Below are 22,573 nucleotides of genomic sequence, written 5' to 3' on the forward strand. Positions count from 1 at the left end.
AGCAGAAGATATTAAGAAGAGGTGGCAAGAATACACAGAAGAACTATACAAAACAGGTCTTCACGACCCAGATAATCATGATGGTAAGATCACTAACCTAGAGCCAGACATCCTGGAACGCAAAGTCAAGTGGGCCTTAGGAAGCATCACTACGAACAAAGCTAGTGAAGGTGATAGAATTCCAGTTGAGCTATTTCAAATCGTAAAAGATGCTGCTGTTGCTAAGTCGCTTCAGTGTGTCCAACTCGGTGTGACCCCGTAGACGGCAGCCCACCAGGCTCCCCCGTCCCTGGGATTCTCCAGGCAAGAACACTGGAGTGGGTTGCCATTTGCTTCTCCAATGCATGAAAGTGAAAAGTGAAAGTGAAGTCTCTCAGTCGTGTCCGACTCTTAGCGATCCCATGGACCGGGCTCCTCCGTCCGTGGGATTTTCCAGGCTAGAGTACTGGAGTGGGGTGCCAGCTACACGCAAGCAAATTTGGAAAACTCAGCAGTGGCCACAGGACTGGAAAAGGTCAGTTTTCATTCCAGTCCCAAAGAAAGGCAATGCCAAAGAATGCTCTAACTACCTCACAGTTGCACTCACCTCAAAATTAAGGTGAATAAAGTAAGCTAGTAGAGAAGGCAATGTCACCCAACTCCAGTACTCTTGCCTGGAAAATCCCATGGATGGAGGAGCCTGGTAGGCTGCAGTTCATGGGGTCGCTAAGAGTTGGACACGACTGAGCAACTTCACTTTCACTTTTCACTTTCATGCATTGAAGAAGGAAATGGCAACCCACTCCAGTGTTCTTGCCTGGAATAATCCCAGGGACAGGGGAGCCTGGTGGGCTCCCGTCTATGGGCTCACACAGAGTCGGACACGACTGAAGCGACTTAGTAGCAGCAGCAAAGTAAGCTAGTAGGTAATGCTCAAAATTCTCCAAGCCAGGCTTCAACAGTGTGTGAACCGTGAACTTCCAGATGTTCAAGATTTATTTAGAAAAGGCAGAGGAACCAGAGATCAAATTGCCAACATATGTTGGATCATCGAAAAAGCAAGAGAATTCCAGAAAAGCATCTACTTCTGCTTTATTGACTATGCCAAAGCATTTGACTGTGTGGATCACAACAAACTGTGGAAAATTCTTCCAGAGACAGGAATACCAGACCACCTGACCTGCCTCCTGAGAACTCTTATGCAGGTGAGGAAGCAACAGTTAGAACTGGACATGGAACAACAGACTGGTTCCAAATCAGGAAAAGAGTATGTCAAGGCTGTATTTTGTTACCCTGCTTATTTAACTTATATGCAAAGTACATCATGAGAAATGCTGGACTGGATGAAGCACAAGCTGGAATCAAAAAGATTGCCGGGAGAAATATCAATAACCTCAGATATGCAGATGGCACCACCCTTATGGCAGAAAGTGAAGAAGAACTAAAGAGCCTCTTGATGAAAGTGAAAGGGGAGAGTGAAAAAGTTGGCTTGAAGCTCAACATTCAGAAAACAAAGATCATGGCATCCAGTCCCATCACTTCATGGGAAATAGATGGGGAAACAGTGGAAATAGTAAGAGACTTTATTTTGGGGGGCTCCAAAATCACTGCAGATGGTGATTGCAGCCATGAAATTAAAAGACGCTTACTCCTTGGGAGAAAAGCTATGACCAGCCTAGACAGCTTATTAAAAGGCAGAGACATTACTTTGCCAACAAAGGTCCATCTAGTCAAGGCTATGGTTTTTCCAGCAGTCATGTATGGATGTGAGAGTTGGACTATAAAGAAAGCTGAGCGCTGAAGAATTAATGCTTTTCAACTGTGGTGTTGGAGAAGACTCTTGAGAGTCCCTTGGACTGCACGAAGATCCAACCAGTTCATCCCAAAAGAAATCAGTCCTGAATATTCATTGGAAAGATTGATGCTGAAGCTAAAACTCCAATATTTGACCACCTGATGCAAAGAACTGACTCATTTGAAAAGACCTGATGCTTGAAAAGATTGAAAGTGGGAGGAGAAGGATACGACAGAGGATGAGGAGGTTGGATGGCATCACCAACTCAATGGACATGAGTTTGGGTAAACTCCAGGAGTTGGTGATGGACAGGGAGGTCTGGCATGCTGCAGTCCATGGGGTTGCAAAGAGTCAGACATGTCTGAGCGACTGAACTGAGCTGAGATGTTCTTATTATTGCAGAGAAAAATTGAAGTTTGTAGCTATGAATTAACTTGTACGTGAAGTGCTTGCTACATCTTAAGAACTGTATTGTTATTAAATATTTGATCTCATTTAAACCTCATAATAATTCCAGTAATATATTCCTTATTTTATAGAGAGCAGGTAGGCTAGAAATTGTATTCATATGACCCTTAGATTAATACATTTTTTCATCCATGCCATCTTTCAAGAGGAACAATAAAAATCAAGTGGATGCTGATATACAGTTAGGATAAAACCGGAGTTCTGTGGTCCTGGCAAATATCAGATACCAAGAGAATTGCAAGAACTAAAGGAGAAAGCGGGAGAACATATTTAAGGCACCAGTGACAGTGAAAGATTTTTAATAACTGAAAAAGTGGGTTGTTACCTTCCAGGAACTTTTATGTAGTTTCTGGGTGAAAATGCCATTTTCTCTGTGCCAGCCTCCAGACACAATAATTCTCAAGTTTGTAGTAGAGATAATTGATGGCCTCTTGCTAGAGTGGAAAGTGAGATGTCATGGAGAAGGTGTCTAGGTGTAGGAGAGTGAACTGAATCTGGAGAAAACTCATCAGAGGGACATGTTATTATATAGATTACATTTGCTGCAATTGCCAAAATAGAATCAGGGAATTAGTGAACAGTTCTTAAAGAGATGGTTTAAAGAGATTTAGTTTGGAGTGTGGTCTCTCATATTCTCAGATTCCTTATCTGAAAAATGTAAAGAATAGGTTTGGAGTTCACTGTGTAATCAGATAATGCCCATGATATTACTGTTAAAAACTGTGGCAAGCCAATGATGTCTGTGGAGCATCTGGCAGAATCAAATATATAAATACTCTGAAATGATACGTATTCCTTCTAGACTGCAAAAAAAATCCTACAGCTAAAACTTTGATGAATGTGAGTCCAGACTCTCAAATTACCAGGCACGTTACAGCAAGATTTAGTTGAAGCAACAAAGAGCAGAATTAGATACTCCTCAGAAAACCACCGGAGAAGGCAATGGCAAGCCACTCCAGTACTATTACCTAGAAAATCCCATGGATGGAGGAGCCTGGTAGGCTGCAGTCCATGGGGTCGCTAAGGGTCGGACACAACTGACCGACTTCACTTTCACTTTTCACTTTCACACATTGGAAAAGGAAATGGCAACCCACTCCAGTGTTCTTGCCTGGAGAATCCCAGGGACGGGGGAGCCTGGTGGGCTTCCGTCTATGGGGTCACACAGAGTCGGACACAACTGAAATGACTTAGCAGCAGCAGCAGCAGCAGAAAACCATGGATAATTAAATAATATACATACTATCAAATCATGTTTAAAATTGTTATGAGTATAAAAGAAGAAATAGAATATGTAAATAAGAATCAAGACACTAAAAATAGACAGGTTTGGGGGAAAATGAAAATAAAAGTCATTGAAATTAAAAAGCTCAGTGGTTAAATTAAATAGATTAGACACAGCTAAAGAAGGAATTAGTGAATGGGGATTTAGAGCTGAGAAAATTAACAAATAACAGAAGAGGAAAATAGATATGGAAAGCATACAAGGCAATTAAGAGATATAGAGGCTAGAATGAGAAGGTCCATTAGGAGTTTCAGAAGAGATTTAGGGAAAATGAGGGAGTAGCAATTTAGAAGAGATGATGGTTAAGAATTTTCTACAGTTAAGACATAAGTCTGTAAGATTCAGTATATATAGAAAGCTGTGGCTTCCCTGGTTTCTCAGAGGTTAAAGCATCTGCCTCCAATGTGGGAGACCCCGGTTCGATCCCTGGGTCGGGAAGATCCCCTGGAGAAGGAAATGGTAACCCACTCCAGTATTCTTGCCTGGAGAAGCCCATGGACGGAGAAGCCTGGTAGGCTACAGTCCACGGGGTCGCAAAGAGTCGGACACGACTGAGCGACGGAACGGACGGAACGGTGGACAGAGCAACAGTAACAAAAATCTTAAAATCTCCTAGAGGAAAAACGATTACTCAGAGGAAGAACAACAAATTGTAGACTTCACAATTGCAGTAATAGAAAATATAGTAGAATGTGTCTAGTAAATAGAAAAATAGAACTATCGACCAAGAAAGAATTCTGTCACCAGCTAAACTGCGTGAAATAAACAGATTTCAGACAGATTCATACTAACAGACGTGCTAGCAGAAGTTCTGAAGGGTATAATTTAGGGAAAAGAAATTTAAACTTGTAAAAAATGGATACGAAGTTTCATGCATTTACTATATGAAAGAGTAGTCTATAACTTGAAGCCGTTGGCAGTTATTTAGGATAAAATATTATTTACCAGTTTCCTAGGCTCTTGCAGTCTAAGTAAGAATGATTCCTAAAGATAGACCCTTGGAAATATCAACATGAGGAGACCTTTGAAGTTTAAGAGGAAGTAGAAAAAGTCTGTGTTATAGCGCAATTTGAAATGCACAACTGTGTTTGTACACATGTGCATGCATGCATGTGTAAATGAAAAGTTACATTGAAAAGTTATACATGTGGAGTGATTTACAATAGAAACAAAAAAGTTTTGTGTTCTGCATTAGTGCTTGAGAGGGTTTTACAGCCCACAACAGTAATTGATGTTTATAACTACTCTGAACAAGAAATGGTTAAGTTTTGTTTTGAAAATCAGAATTACTTAGTTTAGGAATGTTTTCACCAGTCTTAAGAATTTTGGCGTTTTGAAGAGAAAATACCAGTTACCTTGAAAATTGACCTATGTTAAATGCCTTGTAAATTACGTAACAAATCCTCTTTTTGAGTTAGTGTTTTTCTTAGCTTTCAGAAATCATTTGGTCCTGATATGAGCTTGTGTTAATTTCTCAGTTACTTTTGTCTGTGAAGCTGTCCATCATATGATTTTAGAGCTGGTATTTGTCAGATATTTTTGTTTTTTACTCTGTGAAACACCTTAGATAAGGAAATATCCAGTGCTCTAATGGTGATAATTATATATGTCAGTAATCTTTGATGTTTTCCTATTTTGAAAGTATAAAACTCTCATTCTCCAGAGCCATATTTGCTACATATGTTTCCAATAGTAGGACTGACCTACATTATAGATTAATTTGTGAAGGGCTCTCAGACTATCAGTACAGATTTTCAAAAAGTTGTAAGTAATTAGACTTTTTCAGGGGAGTGATTTAATGAGATGGTAGTAACTAATGAAATATTGTATGCCTTTTTGTTCTTTGTAGCCAGTATCTTGAAAATTACCTTTGGATGAATTATTCTCCAGAAGTGTCCAGCAAAGCCTATTTAATGTCAATCTGCTGTATGGTGAATGAAAAATTCAGAGAAAATGTCCCTGCGTGGGAGGTAACAGATTTAAATTACTTCATAGCTTTCTTACTGTGCTCACTTAAGCTGTTACAAAATAGCTTTTTTACTGATAATATTTTTAGAACAGAACTTTATCCAAAAATAAAGTAAATATTGAGAAAAAGAATGGATGTATGAAAAGTATTGGGTTGGCCAAAAAGCTTGTTCAGGTTTTCCCTAAGATGGTATGGAAAAAAACCAAACAAACTTTTCAGCCAATTCAATGATATTTCTTTTGGTTTCAGTTCTTTCTTTAATATGTTGTGAATTGAAAAATTATGAATGTGAAATTATTTTTCTGCTTTGTGCTTAAAGCAAAGAATGGCATGGATTATAAAGACTTTTACATCAGATAAAGTAAATTTTATATTAAAAAGGCAATGGCAAGCCACTCCAGTACTCTTGCCTGGAAAATCCCATGGACGGAGGAGCCTGGTGGGCTGCAGTCCGTGGGGTCACGAAGAGTCGGACACGACTGAGTGACTTCACTTTCACTTTTCACTTTCACACATTGGAGAAGGAAATGGCAACCCACTCCAGTGTTCTTGCCTGGAGAATCCCAGGGATGGGGGAGCCTGGTGGGCTGCCATCTGTGGGGTTGCACAGAGTCGGACACAACTGAAGTGATGCAGCAGCAGCGGCAGCAGCTCAAAGAGTCGGACATGACAGCAACTATAACAGAGCCTTGATCAGCTTACAGAGGTCCAACATCTAGGTTTTCTTTGGCCATTATGAAATGATCAGCTCAACAAAAGAGTTCCTTCCCCTCAGTCATACTTCTTTAAATGAAGGAAAGCTCTGTGTACTTGCCATCTGTTTTGAGGGGATGGTCTCCAAAATGAAAAGGTGTTAACATTCTTTAAGATAAAACCATGGACCCTCAAATATTCATTAGTACCATCATATAAGGGCCTTGTGTCTTATTGAGAAATCTTAGAGGTTTCTTAAAGTTGCTTCAAACCACCAGAGGAAGGGAGAGGGATACCAGAGAATGATTTCATCAGTTTTCATGTTGTTAAGACCATGAGAAGAGGTTACACACAGATTTGGAAAGTAAAATTGATTGGATTTGATAATTGAAGTAGTTGAGGGAGGGGGTTATTATTTTCAGTAACCTTCCAGGTTTGGGCAACTGAATGTAAAAGATGACAGGTGCCTCTTACCAAGATAGGTAAAAGAGGGTTGAGGAATACTTTGGCGGGTACAAAAGTGTTGAATTGAGTTTTGGACTTTCTGAGTTTAAGTTGTTTTTGGAATATCTAGATGAAATTGTAGTAGACAAAGCAATCTAAGGACTGAAGAAATCTGGACTGAGGGTGTGTATTTAGAATCATTAGCATATGGTAGTTGAAGTAATGGGAGAGGGAGAAGAAGAATGAGGCTAGATCCCCCGGGACACTGCCTTGTGAAGTGACAAAGAAGAGAAACCTTCACATCGAAAAGGAGTTGAGAGTTGGTAAGTGTCCTTAGGACTTGACAACCATAACAACATCGAAACTTGTTTTGGAGAAGTAAGTGAAAACAGCTAGTGTAGGTCATACATTTGGAGCGCTTGCCTATGAAAGAAAAGAGAGGTAATAGGTGGGGAGGTAGGTCACAGAGAAGCTTGAATATGTTTACATTATTTACCTTTTCTTTTTAAAACATTCTTTGTGTGTTAAGAGTAAAGAGATAAGATAAAGGAAAGGGTATCTTTGAGATTAAATAGAATAGGAATTCTTCAGTTTTTGCTAAAGATGTTTCTTTGTTTAAATTAGAAGAATTAAAGCACTCTAGATCTTCAATAAAAAAACAAATCCTAAGCTAATTACCAGCCTAATACTTGAAGAAAAAATAAATGAATCAAAGCCATTATTTTATTAGCTGAAAATTTCTGCAACTGTCACATTGTCCTGCCAGAAATCTATACTTGACTTGCTACAGTGAATTTTAAGTAAGCAAGTAATCTTTAAACCGTGAACTCCCAGATGTTCAAGCAGGTTTTAGAAAAGGCAGAGGCACCAGAGATCAAATTGCTAACATCCGCTGGATCATGGAGAAAGCAAGAGAGTTTCAGAAAAACATCTATTTCTGCTTCATTGACTATGCCAAAGCCTTTGACTGTGTCGATCACAATAAACTGTGGAACATTCTGAAAGAGATGGGAATCCCAGACCACCTGACATGCCTCTTGAGAAACCTGTATGCAGGTCAGGAAGCAACAGTTAGAACTGGTCATGGAACAACAGACTGGTTCCAAATAGGAAAAAGTGTACGTCAAGGTTGTATATTGTCACCTTGCTTATTTAACTTATATGCAGAGTACATCATGAGGAGCGCTGGGCTGGAAGAAGCACAAGCTGGAATCAAGATTGCTGGGAGAAATATCAATAACCTCAGATATGCAGATGACACTACCCTTATGGCAGAAAGCGAAGAGGAACTCAAAAGCCTCTTGATGAAAGTGAAAGAGGAGAGTGAAAAGGTTGGCTTGAAGCTCAACATTCAGAAAACGAAGATCATGGCATCTGGTCCCATCACTTCATGGGAAATAGGTGGAAAAACAGTGGAAACAGTGTCAGACTTTATTTTTTGGGGCTCCAAAATCACTGCAGATGCTGACTGCAGCCATGAAATTAAAAGACGCTTGCTCCTTGGAAGGAAAGTTATGACCAACCTTGATAGTATATTAAAAAGCAGAGATATTACTTTGCCAACCAAGGTCCGTCTAGTCAAGGCTTTGGTTTTTCCCGTGGTCATGTATGGATGTGAGAGTTGGACTGTGAAGAAGGCTGATTGCCGAAGAATCGATGCTTTTGAACTGTGGTGTTGGAGAAGACTCTTGAGAGTCCCTTATACTGCAAGGAGATCCAACCAGTCCATTCTAAAGGAGATCAATCCTGGATGTTCATTGGAGGGACTGATGTTAAAGCTGAAACTGCAATACTTTGGCCACCTCATGCGACGAGTTGACTCACTGGAAAAGACTCTGATGCTGGGAAAAGTTGGGGGCGGGAGGAGAAGGGGACGACGGAGAATGAGATGGCTGGATGCCATCACCGACTCTGTGGACATGAGTTTGAGTGAACTCCGGGAGTTGGTGATGGACAGGGAGGCCTGGCGTGCTGTGGTTCATGGGGTCGCGGAGAGTCGGACACGACTGAGCGACTGAACTGAACTGAACTGAACTGAACGTTTGGTTAATAGACTCCTAAAAAGCCTGCCAGTGTTCGCTTACAGGAGAAAAAGAGGTGAGCAAGCCATTTCAAAATGAATTTTTATTCTTTGTCTTTTCAGACTTTTAAGAAGAAGCCAGATCACTTCCCATTCTTTTTCAAGTGCATCTTGAAAGCAGCATTAGCTGAAACTGATGGTGAATTTTCACTTCACGAACAGACGGTCTTACTGCTTTTTCTTGACCACTGCTTCAATAGTTTGGTAATTTTACTTTATCTTTGGGGAGAATGTTCAAATTTTCTTATTCTTTTCAGTTGACTGTAAATGAGATTAACTCTAGAGCCAACTCCTCATAGTAGTAGAGAATGAGGACAGTGCTAACATTTCAGCCCCTTCTTGAGAAAATCATCTTGTAGGATCTGTTTGCTTTCTAATAGATTAGGACTTGATCCCTTCTTTTTTCTATCTAGCTTCTAAGTAAAATGATGGGAATTGAAATTCTCCAAATATAGAGCAGCAAAGAGTCTGTTAACATGAACATTGAGTAATGAGATCAGTGTCATAAACTATACACAGGGACATAGCTTCATTACTTCTAGTCATACCTCATACATAGCCCGGCAGGTCAGCAGCAGAGTTATGGTTTGAGTTGACTGTTTAGGGTTGATTATGGATGATCTTTCAAAATCTCTTGGGTTGCGTATGATACATTTTTCATTCTTTGTAAGATTATGTTCTAAAAAATAAACATTTATAGTAATTAATATTTCATTTGTGCTTCTCTCCTTTGGTTATCTGAAGGTATTTATCTTTAAATAAATAGGTATATACCTGTGTGTGTATGTGTGTGTGTGTGTATATATATAGGTGCTTTTGAATTGATAGTGCATTTAGACCCATGCAGGAGAATGCATGAGGGTCTTTCTTACCCTGAAAACAGTGCTGATAGATGGATGGTTATTATCTGTTTCCGTGTAGTACCTCACATGGGTCTTGCAAAGACTGGAAAAAGATTTATATTCAGTATTACCCCTTTAATATTTTTAAATTAAAGCAAATATAAATAGATGTGATTCCTTGTCAGAAATGGAACAAAGCCAAGATTTAATTAGTATTGGTAGTTTGGTGCTAGTTTAATTAACTTAAAAGCTAGCTTATTATTGGCACTTTTTTTCAGTTTACCACCAGTGTTCTTTGAGGTAGTTATGCTCTAAAAAATAGCTGTGAACACAGAATTAGCTAAAACTGAACCACAGCTCTTAGGGAAAATACAGAGATAGTTTCATGCAAGCCTCTGGTCAGATTTTCATCAGGCGATCAATGTATAGCCTTGTTTTATGTGTTTCTATTTAAAGTCACTTTATAAATATTGTTGATTTGTTAACGTTGAACTTGTGACCAACAGTGCTTAACTTCTGTCTGAACAAATTTACCTAACACACAGTATTTTCTCTTTAAGGCACATCATAGCATTCTTTCACCTGGGAACACTGAACAGCACTGAAGCCCTGTGCTTAGGGCCATTTTAAATAGCAAAATCACCAACAAAAATCACAATGCTGTGAGAAAGTAGCACTAAATAGACCAAAAAGAGATGCTAGTGTAAGAGAGCTGAAGCAAGAAGGCAGAGCACACCTTGTCTAACCTCAGCTCAAAACGTGTGTGTTGGGCAGTTCACACTTTGCTCTGCTCTGTGCTGTCACTGAACGACAGTGAAAGCATTGGGAGTGTTGAACTGAGGGCTACAAACACATTTTGCAAGTTGATGAAATCACATATATGGAATTTGAAAATCATGGGGCTTAGCTTTATCTTTTAAAAATGGATTGAACTTCTTAATAATAAAAAACTCATTAATTTGAAAGAATTGATGACATATTTTCCCCCCGTGACTGTTTTAAACAGGAAGTAGACTTGATACGGAGTCAAGTACAGCAGCTTATCTCTCTCCCAATGTGGATGGGCTTGCAGCCTGTAAGTATCTCAGTTCAGAAACTTACATGTATTTTTAAGTGGAACATGTGGTTTTAGATGGTGTAACTTTAATAAGGATTTAAAATGACAGTTAAAAATCCCCCACCAAATTTGTCTAATTTACTGTGCATTAACTAATCATAGGTGTAGTTTTTTTTTTTTTCAGTTTTAAAGCTTTTGTGTGTAAGCCAATAAATATTTCTCCTAATGTCATTATTTTAAGGTGAAATAAGGTAATATCTATTGATCTCATAAAGGGAGTTAATTTAGTAAAATATTATTATTCATAGATATGTCTCTGGATGAGACTAAATACAGAGTTGAATTTTTAATTTTCCTTGAATGGAATGTACATACAGCTATAGGAGAACATCTGAATTATGTTTAATATTAACAACTTCATTTTTTCCATCAAAGTCTTATTGGATAATATGGGCGAGTATCAAAGCCAGATTAACAGATTTTAGGGAGTAAAGTTAAAACTATCAGTTTTCTATATAATACTGTATTCAGAATTTCATTTCCTGCACGTGGGTGGTTTTGCAGACATTCAGATATGCAAGCTCATTCATAGGTACAAGTTGATGAAGGTTAAAACAGGCGCCTATAAATAATTATTACCAAGTTAAAAATGGATAAGGATAAGTACCATGAGAAAGAGTGGTGGCATAGACATTTCCTTATTATGATAGCTGTTTTATGTGTATTGTTTCAGATTGACTTTTTGAACTTTAATGTTAATGCTCGTATTTTTCAAACTGAAGTCCTATTAGAAATAAGAAAGAAAATGTATTACTGAGCTTAAAATCTTAATGAGAAAAGGCAATTTCTTCTGTCTTTTTTTTCTATTGGCAGGTATTGGAATTGAGCTAGTTTGTTTAAGTGTAGGTATTAGTTTCTTAGATTCCAGCTTTTGTCACGTTCCTATCTGGTTTTATCCCATTGCTTTATATTATATTCTCACATGGGGGTTATGGCTAATTTAATGCCACATCATTCTTTCAGGCACGATTGGAATTAGAATTAAAAAAGACACCTAAGCTAAGAAAATTCTGGAACTTGATTAGAAAGAATGATGAAAAGATGGATCCAGAAGCAAGAGAACAGTATGTTGCCAAAGCTTTGTTCCATCTTGGTTTGTTATACTGAGTTGTCAGTCTGAGATGTTGCTGACTTGTTTTGTTTTTCCCTTTATGTAGCGCTGAACCAAATAAATGGCTAAGAAGTGCTTTTACTTAGGCCATCATAGAAATATCTTTTACAAAGGTTCAGTGGAGGAGCCACACATCGTCATTTCTCCTTTCCCTTGTCTCTGCCCCAGTCACAAGTGTTCCTCTTTGGTCTTTCCTTTGCCTGTTGTCCATCATAGATTGTTCATCATGGATGGGTCTCAATTTTCTCCACAGTCTTCAGGCTATCAGTCCAGTTTTTCTTCCTTTTTCCCATTCCCTCACTCTTAACAATGACTTGCACACTCCACTTTATACACTTTATTCATTCAATAAATCTAAGTATTTATTATTTTACTGGGTACTATTATAGGTATAGGCAATATGACATAGAACAAAATATAAAGTAATTCCTGCTCTTGTGGAGTTTACATTCTAGTTTGGTAAAGCAGCTAATAACAGATGGATTTTATGGTATACTATCCAGTGGTTCATGCTAAGGAGAAAAATGAAGTATATAACGAGTAAGGAAGCAGATGAGGGTGCAGGTTATTTTAATAGTAATTATTATCAATTGGATAAAAGTCTGGTAGCAAGCATTTGTGTCATCAAACAAAGTTCTGTTCGTAGGAAGGAAGGGAAGAATCTGTATACTCTTAAGACAGCAGTCCTCAACCTTTTTGGCACCAGGGACCAGTTCATGGAAGACAGTTTTTCCACAGACCGGGGCAGGGAGTGGGAATGGTTTCAGGGATGATTCTCATAAGGAATGTACAGCCTAGATCACAAGGTCTGTGCTTCCATAAGAATCTAATGCTGCTGCTGATCTTATAGGAGACAGAGCTCAGGCCAGTGATGGGGAGTGACTGTAAATACAGATAAAGCTTCACTTGCTTTCCTCCTGCTATGCAGCCCAGTTCCTCACAGGGTTGGGGACCCCTGCTCCAGGAGATTTGTTCCTCTCTCTTTGAAGCTAACTGGTCTACCTGTGCTCTTGCTTTATTTACTCCGTGACTCTTCTAGCAATGATCCTTTTTTCTTTCCTCATCTTCAGGTGTTCTTTCCACTCATTTTTTTCCTCCCCGTGCTTACGTATATATGCCTGGGACTCACTTCTTGAGCCTATGATAGCTTCTTCTGACTCTTATTTTTTCATCCACTCAGGGTAATACTCTGTTCACCCATAGATAGCAGATGAAGTCATAGGTATGAGTAAGATTATGTAATGAGGTATATAAACTGTGAAAAGAGGGTTGAGGACAAAAGTGAAGCTTGGAGTTGTGCTGGTGGTCACTGAAAATGAGAGAAACTGACAAAAGCTGGATGTCAGAGAAGCAAGTTTGGGAGTAAGGAAATGAGAGGTGTAAGGACAAGACAGTAGGGTCAGAATAGGAATATCCTTTCTTTAACTTCAAACTCCAGTCTCATCTCTTCCATGATATCTTTCTAACCAATAACCTCTTAATTGGGCTACTTACATGATATCTTTGCGTTATTTGACTACTTTTTAAAAATGTAAACCCTCTCTTCCCATTACCTCAGTATGATTTAATTCCAAGTCAATAGACTGTTCATCATTTCTTAAACCTTCCTTTCCTAACCACTTTTGCCCCTCTACTTCACTTAATTGAGGCTAACCTTTTAAGCAGTCTTCCAGACCAAGTACTAAGCCTGCAGTGCTTTCTTCTGAACTCCTGAAACACACAGTGTTTTTCATTGAAACATCAGCTCTTTTTGTAATGATTAAACTGTGTATAGTTGTTTAGAGTGTAAGTTCTACGATCAGACTTACCTAGGTTTCACACCCACCTGCTGTGTAACTTTGGGCAAGTTACTGCGCCTCTGAGCCTCAGTGTGCAGTCAGGACAGTATAGTACCTGTTTCGTAGGACTGCTGTCAGCATTAGATTATCTTGTATGATGTCCGTAACACAGCTCAGATCCCAGCACAGTAGGTGCTCTGTTAATGTCAGGCAGTTTGACTAATTAATGTTGGCCTTGTGTTACTGATTATATTTTATGACTTGTCATCATTTCAAGTGTATTTTAGTCGTTTCCCTCCTTGTTATTTCCAGCAGGGCTGGCATAATCATTTGTAGCTGTCCAATATGTGATGATTGGTTTTTGAATGGTTGAAACATGATGCATCTTAAATTAGTAATGAGTAAAAAGCTGTTTTTTAAACTAACATTTAATTTTTATAATGTTATAATACTCTTTAATAATTTTGGCATATTAAAGTATGAAATTGCTCATTTCAACTACATACTTAAGTATTAGATTTTTAATGTTGAAGGCAGACTATAAATGAAATTTTGAAAACTCCTTTCTAGTCCTGACCTTTAAATCACAAGTGAAAACTTTTATAATAAGACAGAGATGCTTTCTTGGCTGGTTATTAGGCCAGTAATGAGGCTCCTGTTTTCTTCGTGTGATGCTGTATTTCTCTCAAGGAAGAAGCTGTTTAAATTATGGTCCTGATTTCAGAGAGAAATGAAACAATTTGAGCAGTTTAAGAAAGGCTGTTCAGCATTTAAGTTTTACTTTTGAAATAATTATTTCTCCAAAATAATTTGCTGCCTGTTTGTTATCTCTCTGATTTTAGAGCCTATCAAGAAAGAAGATTTCTTTCACAACTCATCCAGAAGTTTATCTCTGTGCTGAAATCAGTCCCACTTTCTGGTGACTATCTTTCTTTTCTCAGCTCATTTGTGAAGTTACCATTCAGATGCCCATCTGGTATTTATATTTAGTCTAAAAACTGCTCTCCAAATGATGTTAAATTATATTGACAAGGGGTTATGCCTTTCCCTTTTCAAGTATGCTACCAGTCTGAGTATTGTGACTGCCTTAGAAATTCATATCATTTAAGGGCCCCAGCATGGTTATTGAAATGTTCATTTATTTAGCAATTTTTTTTGGAGCTTCCTTATAAGATACAGGTTTTGAACAAGGTTTCTGGAACATGGTGAACAAGGTAGTCACAGACCTATCCACATGGCATTTATAATTTGGTATTGAATAATGTTTTCAAGCCATATCAAATACTGTTTAGGAGGGGAAGAGGAGAATTATTTTGAGATATGAGCTACAAGATGAAATGGAAAGTATTTTCCTCCATTGTGTTCCCCATTTATTATGAAACAAAAGTATGTGCTGTGTGGAGTATAAACTTCGAAATATATCACAATTATCCACTGTATATAGATACATATATATGTGTGTGTATGAGTATAAGCTCGATGTACCAAGAGGATCTAACCACATTTTGCTGGGTTGGTAAGACTGACATAAACATCTAGTGAGTGCAAATAGGGCATTGTTTACTTAATAAAAGTATGTGTATGCTATGTATGATGTATCACTGGTTGTTAATATTTTATTTTCTAACTGAAATATAATCTAAGAACAGTTAAATAGGTGTACCATATTTATATGCACCAGAGATTATACCATACATATGGATCAGAGATTGTAGCTTTGTTTAAAATACAACAATGTATACTTATAAATGTTGACTTTCCCCAAGTAATAGTTTACAACTGAAAAGCATACCTGTAATTCAGTGAGGAATAGATAATAATGCTACAGATGCTAATTTATGGTACCAGATTTGGGATATAATATTACTGCCAGTATTAGTATAAAGAAAAAACTGTCATGTGCTTATAATCTGTCACCCAGTGTTTATATATTAAAATCTTTCAGTTAAGCACCTTGAACATGGAAAGATGACTTAGATTTGGTTTCCTTGACACAAATAATAATAATGAGAACCAAATGTATAATAATTAGTGTCAGGTTGGGAATTCCCTGGTCCACAGTATAGGTCTTGGCACTTTCACTACCTTGGGCCCAGGTTCAGTCCCTGGTCAGTGAACTAAGACCCTACAAGCCATGCAGTGTGGCAGCACCCCACCACCTCACACCCTCAAAAAATTGATGTCATCTAGAAAGGTTTGAAAGCCAAGTAAATACAACAGTATAGGGCCTGCAGAAATTTTAATGACTAACAAAGCACTAAATGTTGCCATTGTCGTAATATCTTGTCAGAAAACAAAATTTCTTAGATTGATCTTGAGCTTTAATCAAAATTTATTAACTTGCTGGCAAAGGAAACAACGGAGATGAAAATAGTGTGCCACTTTAGAAGGGGCATAAAACCAGATGGATTATATAGTTAGAAAACAGAAAACTAATTTTTAAAAGATTGTGTGTAGTTCCACTTTGCAAGGTTATTGCAAACAACTGTCCACATCAATTGTTTTAAAGGAAATCTGTGTAGGATGATTTGAAATGTCAGGGCTGCTGTCAAAAGAAGGAAAAAACACAGTACACATAAAAAGCAAGTGATAAGAATTTATTGGTGTCAAAAATTGGAATAACAGGGCTTCAGCTCTGAACAACATGCCTCATAGGGCCAATTAGTGTAAAAATATGCAGCTTTATCCACCAGAACTCAGAAATTGAGTGCCAAGCATCATGTTCTAATTTTAAATAGGCCATTTCCAGTAATTTTCTCAAGATATAAATAAAAATATGGAATACAGATTTTGCTCATTTTAAAATTTTGGACAAAATTACTTTCCTTTGCCAGTAATAAGAACAGAAGATACAACAGAGGACCGGTTTGAACGGATTTAATTTAAAAGTCACTCATTTAAATTCTTTAGTTTTAGCAACTGTATGACCTAGGCTGTGTCTCAGAAAACTGGATTCCAATTCTAACCGGTCAAAAATCAAATCACTTTCTTCTGGTCCTCAGTTTCTCACCTATAAGATGAAGAGCTAGTAAGATGCTCTCTGAGGTCTTTTCGAGCCATGAAATTCTATAGTTACATTATTTTAGGGTTTGAATTATGGGCATGTGTTACTTACAAAAGTATTCATATTTTGTCTTCACATAAAGCCTTCTATTTTCCTATATACAACAAATAAGTAGATTTAAATAAATTCAAATAAAGCATTTGTAGGACACCTTCTGTAGGTCTAGCACTGCATTATTCACTACTGGGAGTCCTTAGACTAGGGACCCTAAATTTTTTCCTTTTCAGTTGAAACAATCTTGCCAGGATGGTTTCAACTGGTAAAATAGCAGAACATTTTCTCACAATAGAAAAAAAAAGATTTGTACTCTGAAAGTATATCATGTCACAAAGTTGTACTTATTTTGAAAACAAAAATGGCCTTGAAAATAAACACTTTAAAAATATTTTTTGCAGGTCTGATTTTTAAAATGTGTCTCTGATGCAAGCTACGTTTTTCATTTTCTCCTACTTATAGAGCTTAATGTAAGGGTAAGGCCTGCCCTTTTTGAAAATATGTGAGGTCTGTACTCTGAATCATAGTTAGTCCAGTTCTGATGAATGAGATAAATAACCTTTTTTAAATAACTAAATAACTGCCAGTTTTAAGATATAGTACCATAGAATGAACTAAGTAAGAAAGTTTTAACATGTTTTCTCTGTTATAGATCCTGTCACTATGGACAAAGTTCATTACTGTGAAAGATTTATTGAACTTATGATTGATCTAGAGGTAAGAAATATGCAGTGATTTTTCTGTTACATAATCATTAAGGAAGCTAATGATTATATATGTAAGATTAAACCCATGACTATATATGAAATATTTCTTTTTCACCTCAAACTGGCCTTATTTTGTTTGTACCTATTTCAAGTGTCTTATAGAGAAGAAAGTCAAAAGTGATTGACTCTTGAAATTTCAGATGACTGTCAAAGGTCTGTGTTTGTGTTAAAAACATTATTTAGTAAATCAACATGAGTCCAGCAAGGGCAATTTATTTTCTGTCACATTTAATTACCCCTTCATAGTTTTAAAAAGAGCTGAAATCATAGGTTTATGGCCATCTTTTTAATCATCTCACTTTTCTAAGTGTGCTTAATATTGTTCATGAAGAAAGATATAGCTGCTTGCTACTGTCAATTTTTAAAATTAAGATTCTTAAAAATTTCATGCTACTAGGAGCAAAATTTTGATGCAAAGTTCAAATGCAGAGCTGGTGTACTTCAGACTGAATTCATTTCCTTTCATTTCCTCTCTCTTTTTAATGCAGGAAGTTGAAAGAAAATCCTTTTTGTTCATTTCTTATTGGGAGAGCTAGGGTGGTTTCTAGACATGAGGATTAGAGTATTGGACTAGCTGTCATTTATGAGATCTTCATTCAGATTCAAGCTCTGCCAGAAACTATCATCTCTGAGAATCTCAACAACCTCCCCTTTAACATGAGGGTATTTGACTGGATTCGTGGTTTCTGAACTATGTTTGTCATAGTTTCTCAGTACTGTCTTGCTGACTATCATAGGACGATGTGGGAAGGAGAAGCTGAGAAAGGAATCTCCAGTTAGGGATTTCCACTCCCTCTCCCCCATTTCTAAACCTACACACAGTATATATTGGGATTTCACATAGGATTTTGTTTGTAAACTACCGGCCAAGATAGAATCTGAGATATTTTTTCCAATGCTGTGTTTTGTTTAGAAACATTACCACTGAGTTTATTTGCATCATGGAGTAGACCCTTTGCTTTGTGCAGTGTCTTTTGAGGGGCTGAGGGTACCCGGTATGTGGTTAACACTTCTGCACAGAGTATCGGTGGATCACCTCTAGCTGGGATAGCATGCAGACTCACTGCTGTGCTGATTGTTTTTTCCAGGCCCTACTCCCCACGAGACGCTGGTTTAATACCATCCTGGATGACTCCCACCTTTTGGTTCACTGTTACCTTTCCAATCTTGTTCGTAGAGAAGAGGATGGCCATCTTTTTTCCCAGGTAAGCATTGGTGTATCTGAATATACTTACTGTTTTCATTTCTAAGTTGATTTTTTTCTTCCTTCGCCATGCAACTGGGAGTACCAGGGCATGGCACAAAGTAAATTTTTGCTAAATATTTAATTGAATGATGTAAATTCCAAATTAGTCATTTTAAAGTGAAACCAACTCTTGATATACGAAGTGGATGCCTTCTTATGTAGGTGACCTCTACTGATGTTATATCATCATATTTTTTTCTCTTCTAAATACTCATTTTATTAATTAAACAGTAAAACAATTAAGCATTATTAAATCTGAGGGGGATGGTTAATTCAAATAAAACTTTTGTTAATATGCAATGTTATCATTGGGCTAAATTATGCATGATATAGTTCCACGTGCTCATATATTTTGATTCTGTGTCAGTGACTACTGTGGACTATAAATAGATGATAAGCATTAATTTCAAGTGAAGTTATTTGAAGTCATTAAATATTAGCAAAGAGCCTAATATCATGGCTCTCTTTCCATGAGATGATAGTGACAGGGCAGCTGGTAAAGTGGAAGTGTGGATATACTTAGTCTGCTGCCTTGAGTTGAAAGGCAAGTGCACTTTGTTTACTGCATTGTGTAGGAAGACAGAGTAGTAGGGTTTCCCATTTCCTATAATGTCATCCAGAGGAAAAGTCTTCTAACAAACTTCTAACACTTGCCTTTGGTGTGATCACAGCTGGAGATAAAATTTTTATATATATTTACATACTCTCCTAAAAACTCTTATCTGGTGTCTGTGAGCATTCCTTTTTTTTCCTATTCTCTTACTAAATTTTACCCAGTGATTGGTCGCATGTATTAAAATACATTAAAATCCTAATATCGGGGAGGGGGAATAAATTGGGAGATTGGGATTGACATATACACACTACTGTGTATAACTAATAAGAACTTACTATCTAGCACAGAAAACTACTTAGTACTCTGTTATGACCTATTTGGGAAAAGAATCTAAAAAAGAGTGGCTATATGTATAACTGATTCACTTTGCTATACAGCAAAAACTAACACAACATTGTAAATCAACCATACTCCAATAAAATTTGACTTGAAAAATCCTAATATCTGATCTGCTGCTGCTGCTGCTGCTAAGTCACTTCAGTCGTGTCCCACTCTGTGTGACCCCATTGATGGAAGCCCACCAGGCTCCCCTATCCCTGGGATTCTCCAGGCAAGAACACTGAAGTGGGTTGCCATTTCCTTCTCCAATGTGTGGAAGTGAAAGTGAAGTCGCTCAGTCATGTCCGACCCTTAGCGACCCCATGGACTGCAGCCCACCAGGCTCCTCCATCCACGGGACTCTCCAAGCAAGAGTACTGGAGTGGCTTGCCATTGCCTTCTCCGATCTGCTAGGTTAGAATTAAGAATAATAAAAACTGGGGGCAAATGCAGCCCCAAATTCTCTTGATTTTGCCATCACAGCGGGAAAGGAGGCCTTCAGCAGTCGCAGGAACTAAGCCAAAGAAAGGGCTTGATGGCCATGGAGACTGAAGAGAGGAATGAATAATTTAGCTTTTCCTCCTACCTTGCTATTTTTGTCTCAATATAGAGAAGAGTATCGCTAATTGTGAATTGCAAAATTCTCATCAGAGAATTCTGAGTGACATAAACCCTCAGGAGTTCCCTCTAATTGTGTGGGTCTATATATTTACAGTGATGTGGAGATATTTTTTTTTCCATTAAAATGATTGACTTCCTTTCATTAGTTCCTTAATGTTTCTTTAGTATTGGGAGTGCAGTTTTAAGTTCTTCCCTGTAGAAGTAGACCAAGTATATGAGATAGACTTAACAATTTATTCACAGTGTATACTTTATTCTCACCTAAATAAAACATTTGTACATGTTCTGAACTGTTTATTGTAGTGTTTACTTTCCAAAGCTTTTCAGTACCTCTAAGAAGATATGTGGACTTACTTATTATTTTTAATAGTGTGTGTTTTTGCCTTCTTGCTCTCATGTTTGCACAGTTTGTTAATTTAAATGTATCCTTTCAGCTTTTGGACATGCTTAAGTTCTATACTGGTTTTGAGATTAATGACCAGACTGGAAATGCTCTGACAGAGAATGAGATGACAACTATTCACTATGATAGAATTACTTCTCTCCAGGTAAGTGAAATGCGTTATAGCCTGTGTATCTGTTCCAAGTTGTGTCATAAATGATTTAGGTTTTATATAGTACAAATAGGAAAGGTACTTATTTAATAGTGTGCTCATCTTGAATTTTTAAAATATTGCTAATTCTGATGGATTTACGAAAAAGAAAGTTTTCTTTTATAGTCCTCAGTCTTGAGAATCAGTATATTGATATTTGACACTCAAAAAATATTAGTTATTGGGCAAATTTGGTGCATTTAAATAACTATTTTATGGAGCATTTCAGCTTGACAAAGTATGTGTGCATACTTCATACGTTTTAAAGATAAAGACATGTAATGGTACTGAAATTTACCAATGCAGCTCAGATATGCCCTAAAAATACCTTTGTTTTTATTACTGAGCTCATTTTGCTCTTGAACTCCATTTCCTCTGGTGGCAGAAAGACTGACTTTTATTTCACAATTTAAAGTAATTAAGATCCTAACCTTTTAAAGAGTCTTTTGTGGGGAGGGGGGCAGGGAACATGTAAAGACACAGCCAAACTTAAGTTCAGATTATCTTTCACCATCAGGTCCACTATCTCTCAAGGTCATTGCTCCTCCTGCACACAGTCCCAACTCCGATATCTTTCCCTGCTTTTCTCAGAGTGTTCGTGTTTTTGTTCCTCTGCCTCTGCCCTTGAATAACTGTGGCTGGTGTGGTGTGTGCTGTTCTCTTGGCACCGGCCAGGTTCAGTGATTGGTCTCTTGGAGGCTGGTTGTCAGCCTACTGACAACGTCCCAGTGCTTGATCTTCATGGTGCCGGCCTCTTCCGGGGAGCTGACTCCTTCATCTTCTAGCTCGGGGAACTCCTTGCCATTGTCTGTGGTAATCTCATGGCTGGCCTTATCCATAATCTTGGCAATCTCCTGTGCAGTCCTTTACAGGGGACTTAAAAACTTGTGGATCTTTTATCTTGGCATTAAGGAGGACTAGAGATGTTACCTCTCACATACTTAATCAAATCAGCATAATGCTGCTCTTTCTGTTTTCTTGTAGCTTACCCCATGTTGATTGGAAGCGTTACCCTGGGAGGGCCTCTCTTTCCTGAGTTCCGAAGTCGGGCAGGGTGCATGCACACTAAGCTGTAGGCACCTCCCTCAGATACCTCTTCAGTGGGAGTTGCCCTTGAGGCTTCCTTGTAGTTTTGTTAAGCCAGTTTTTAATAATAAAGTGTTTTGTTTTGTTTTTTGTCTTTTCCTGTCAATGAAGCTGGCCTTCCTGGCTCTTATCATGTGTATTCAAAATGTGACTTTAGAAATCAAAAACTGAACCTTGACTCTGGTTTTACACTCTTGCTAGAACAATTCTGTTTTCTTTTCCCCTTGTATCTAGTGCTTTTGAACAAGGCAGAGGTCACATTTAAGAAGCATATAAGAAAGAGAAGTGCATTAATATTTTATTAAAATATTTTTTCTGTTGTACAAGTTGTTATATGTAGGCATTAATTTTTTTTTTCCCTATTCTTTTCTAGAGAGCTGCTTTTGCACATTTCCCTGAACTCTATGATTTTGCTCTCTCAAATGTGGCAGAAGTAGATACTCGGGAATCCTTGGTCAAGTTTTTTGGACCTCTTAGGTAAGGCAGTATGAAAGGACGACTGGATTTTAATTTTCTTTATTTGCTTTTAGTTATTTTTGCACTGCTTTAGGTGATATTATTTGTTGCACTACTATTTATTGACAGTTAAAACCAGCTTCTCTCTAGCTTTTCTTATCTTTGGGTCACTTAAATATAATTGTACATCTCTCTTTTTTGCAAAATTTGTTTTTATCTTAAAAATTTTTTTTTTCTTTCTTTTTTATATT

The 22,573-nt window shown here is 37.6% G+C and overlaps 1 protein-coding gene across 1 annotated transcript in view; it reads left to right on the plus strand.

The window, feature by feature from the left end:
* AQR (aquarius intron-binding spliceosomal factor) overlaps positions 1-22,573 on the plus strand; it is a 91,058-nt gene that overhangs the window by 11,991 nt on the left and 56,494 nt on the right. Inside the window, exons 5-13 of the mRNA XM_055435891.2 lie at positions 5,377-5,497; positions 8,777-8,917; positions 10,562-10,630; positions 11,636-11,736; positions 14,404-14,480; positions 17,272-17,336; positions 18,475-18,591; positions 20,622-20,735; positions 22,240-22,343. Coding sequence (XP_055291866.2) covers positions 5,377-5,497; positions 8,777-8,917; positions 10,562-10,630; positions 11,636-11,736; positions 14,404-14,480; positions 17,272-17,336; positions 18,475-18,591; positions 20,622-20,735; positions 22,240-22,343 — 909 coding nt within the window. The remainder of the gene's footprint in view (positions 1-5,376; positions 5,498-8,776; positions 8,918-10,561; positions 10,631-11,635; positions 11,737-14,403; positions 14,481-17,271; positions 17,337-18,474; positions 18,592-20,621; positions 20,736-22,239; positions 22,344-22,573) is intronic.

This window comes from Moschus berezovskii, chromosome 9 (assembly GCF_049115385.1).
Source record: "Moschus berezovskii isolate FMDL1 chromosome 9, NW_MosBer_1.0, whole genome shotgun sequence".
Lineage (NCBI taxonomy): Eukaryota > Metazoa > Chordata > Mammalia > Artiodactyla > Moschidae > Moschus > Moschus berezovskii.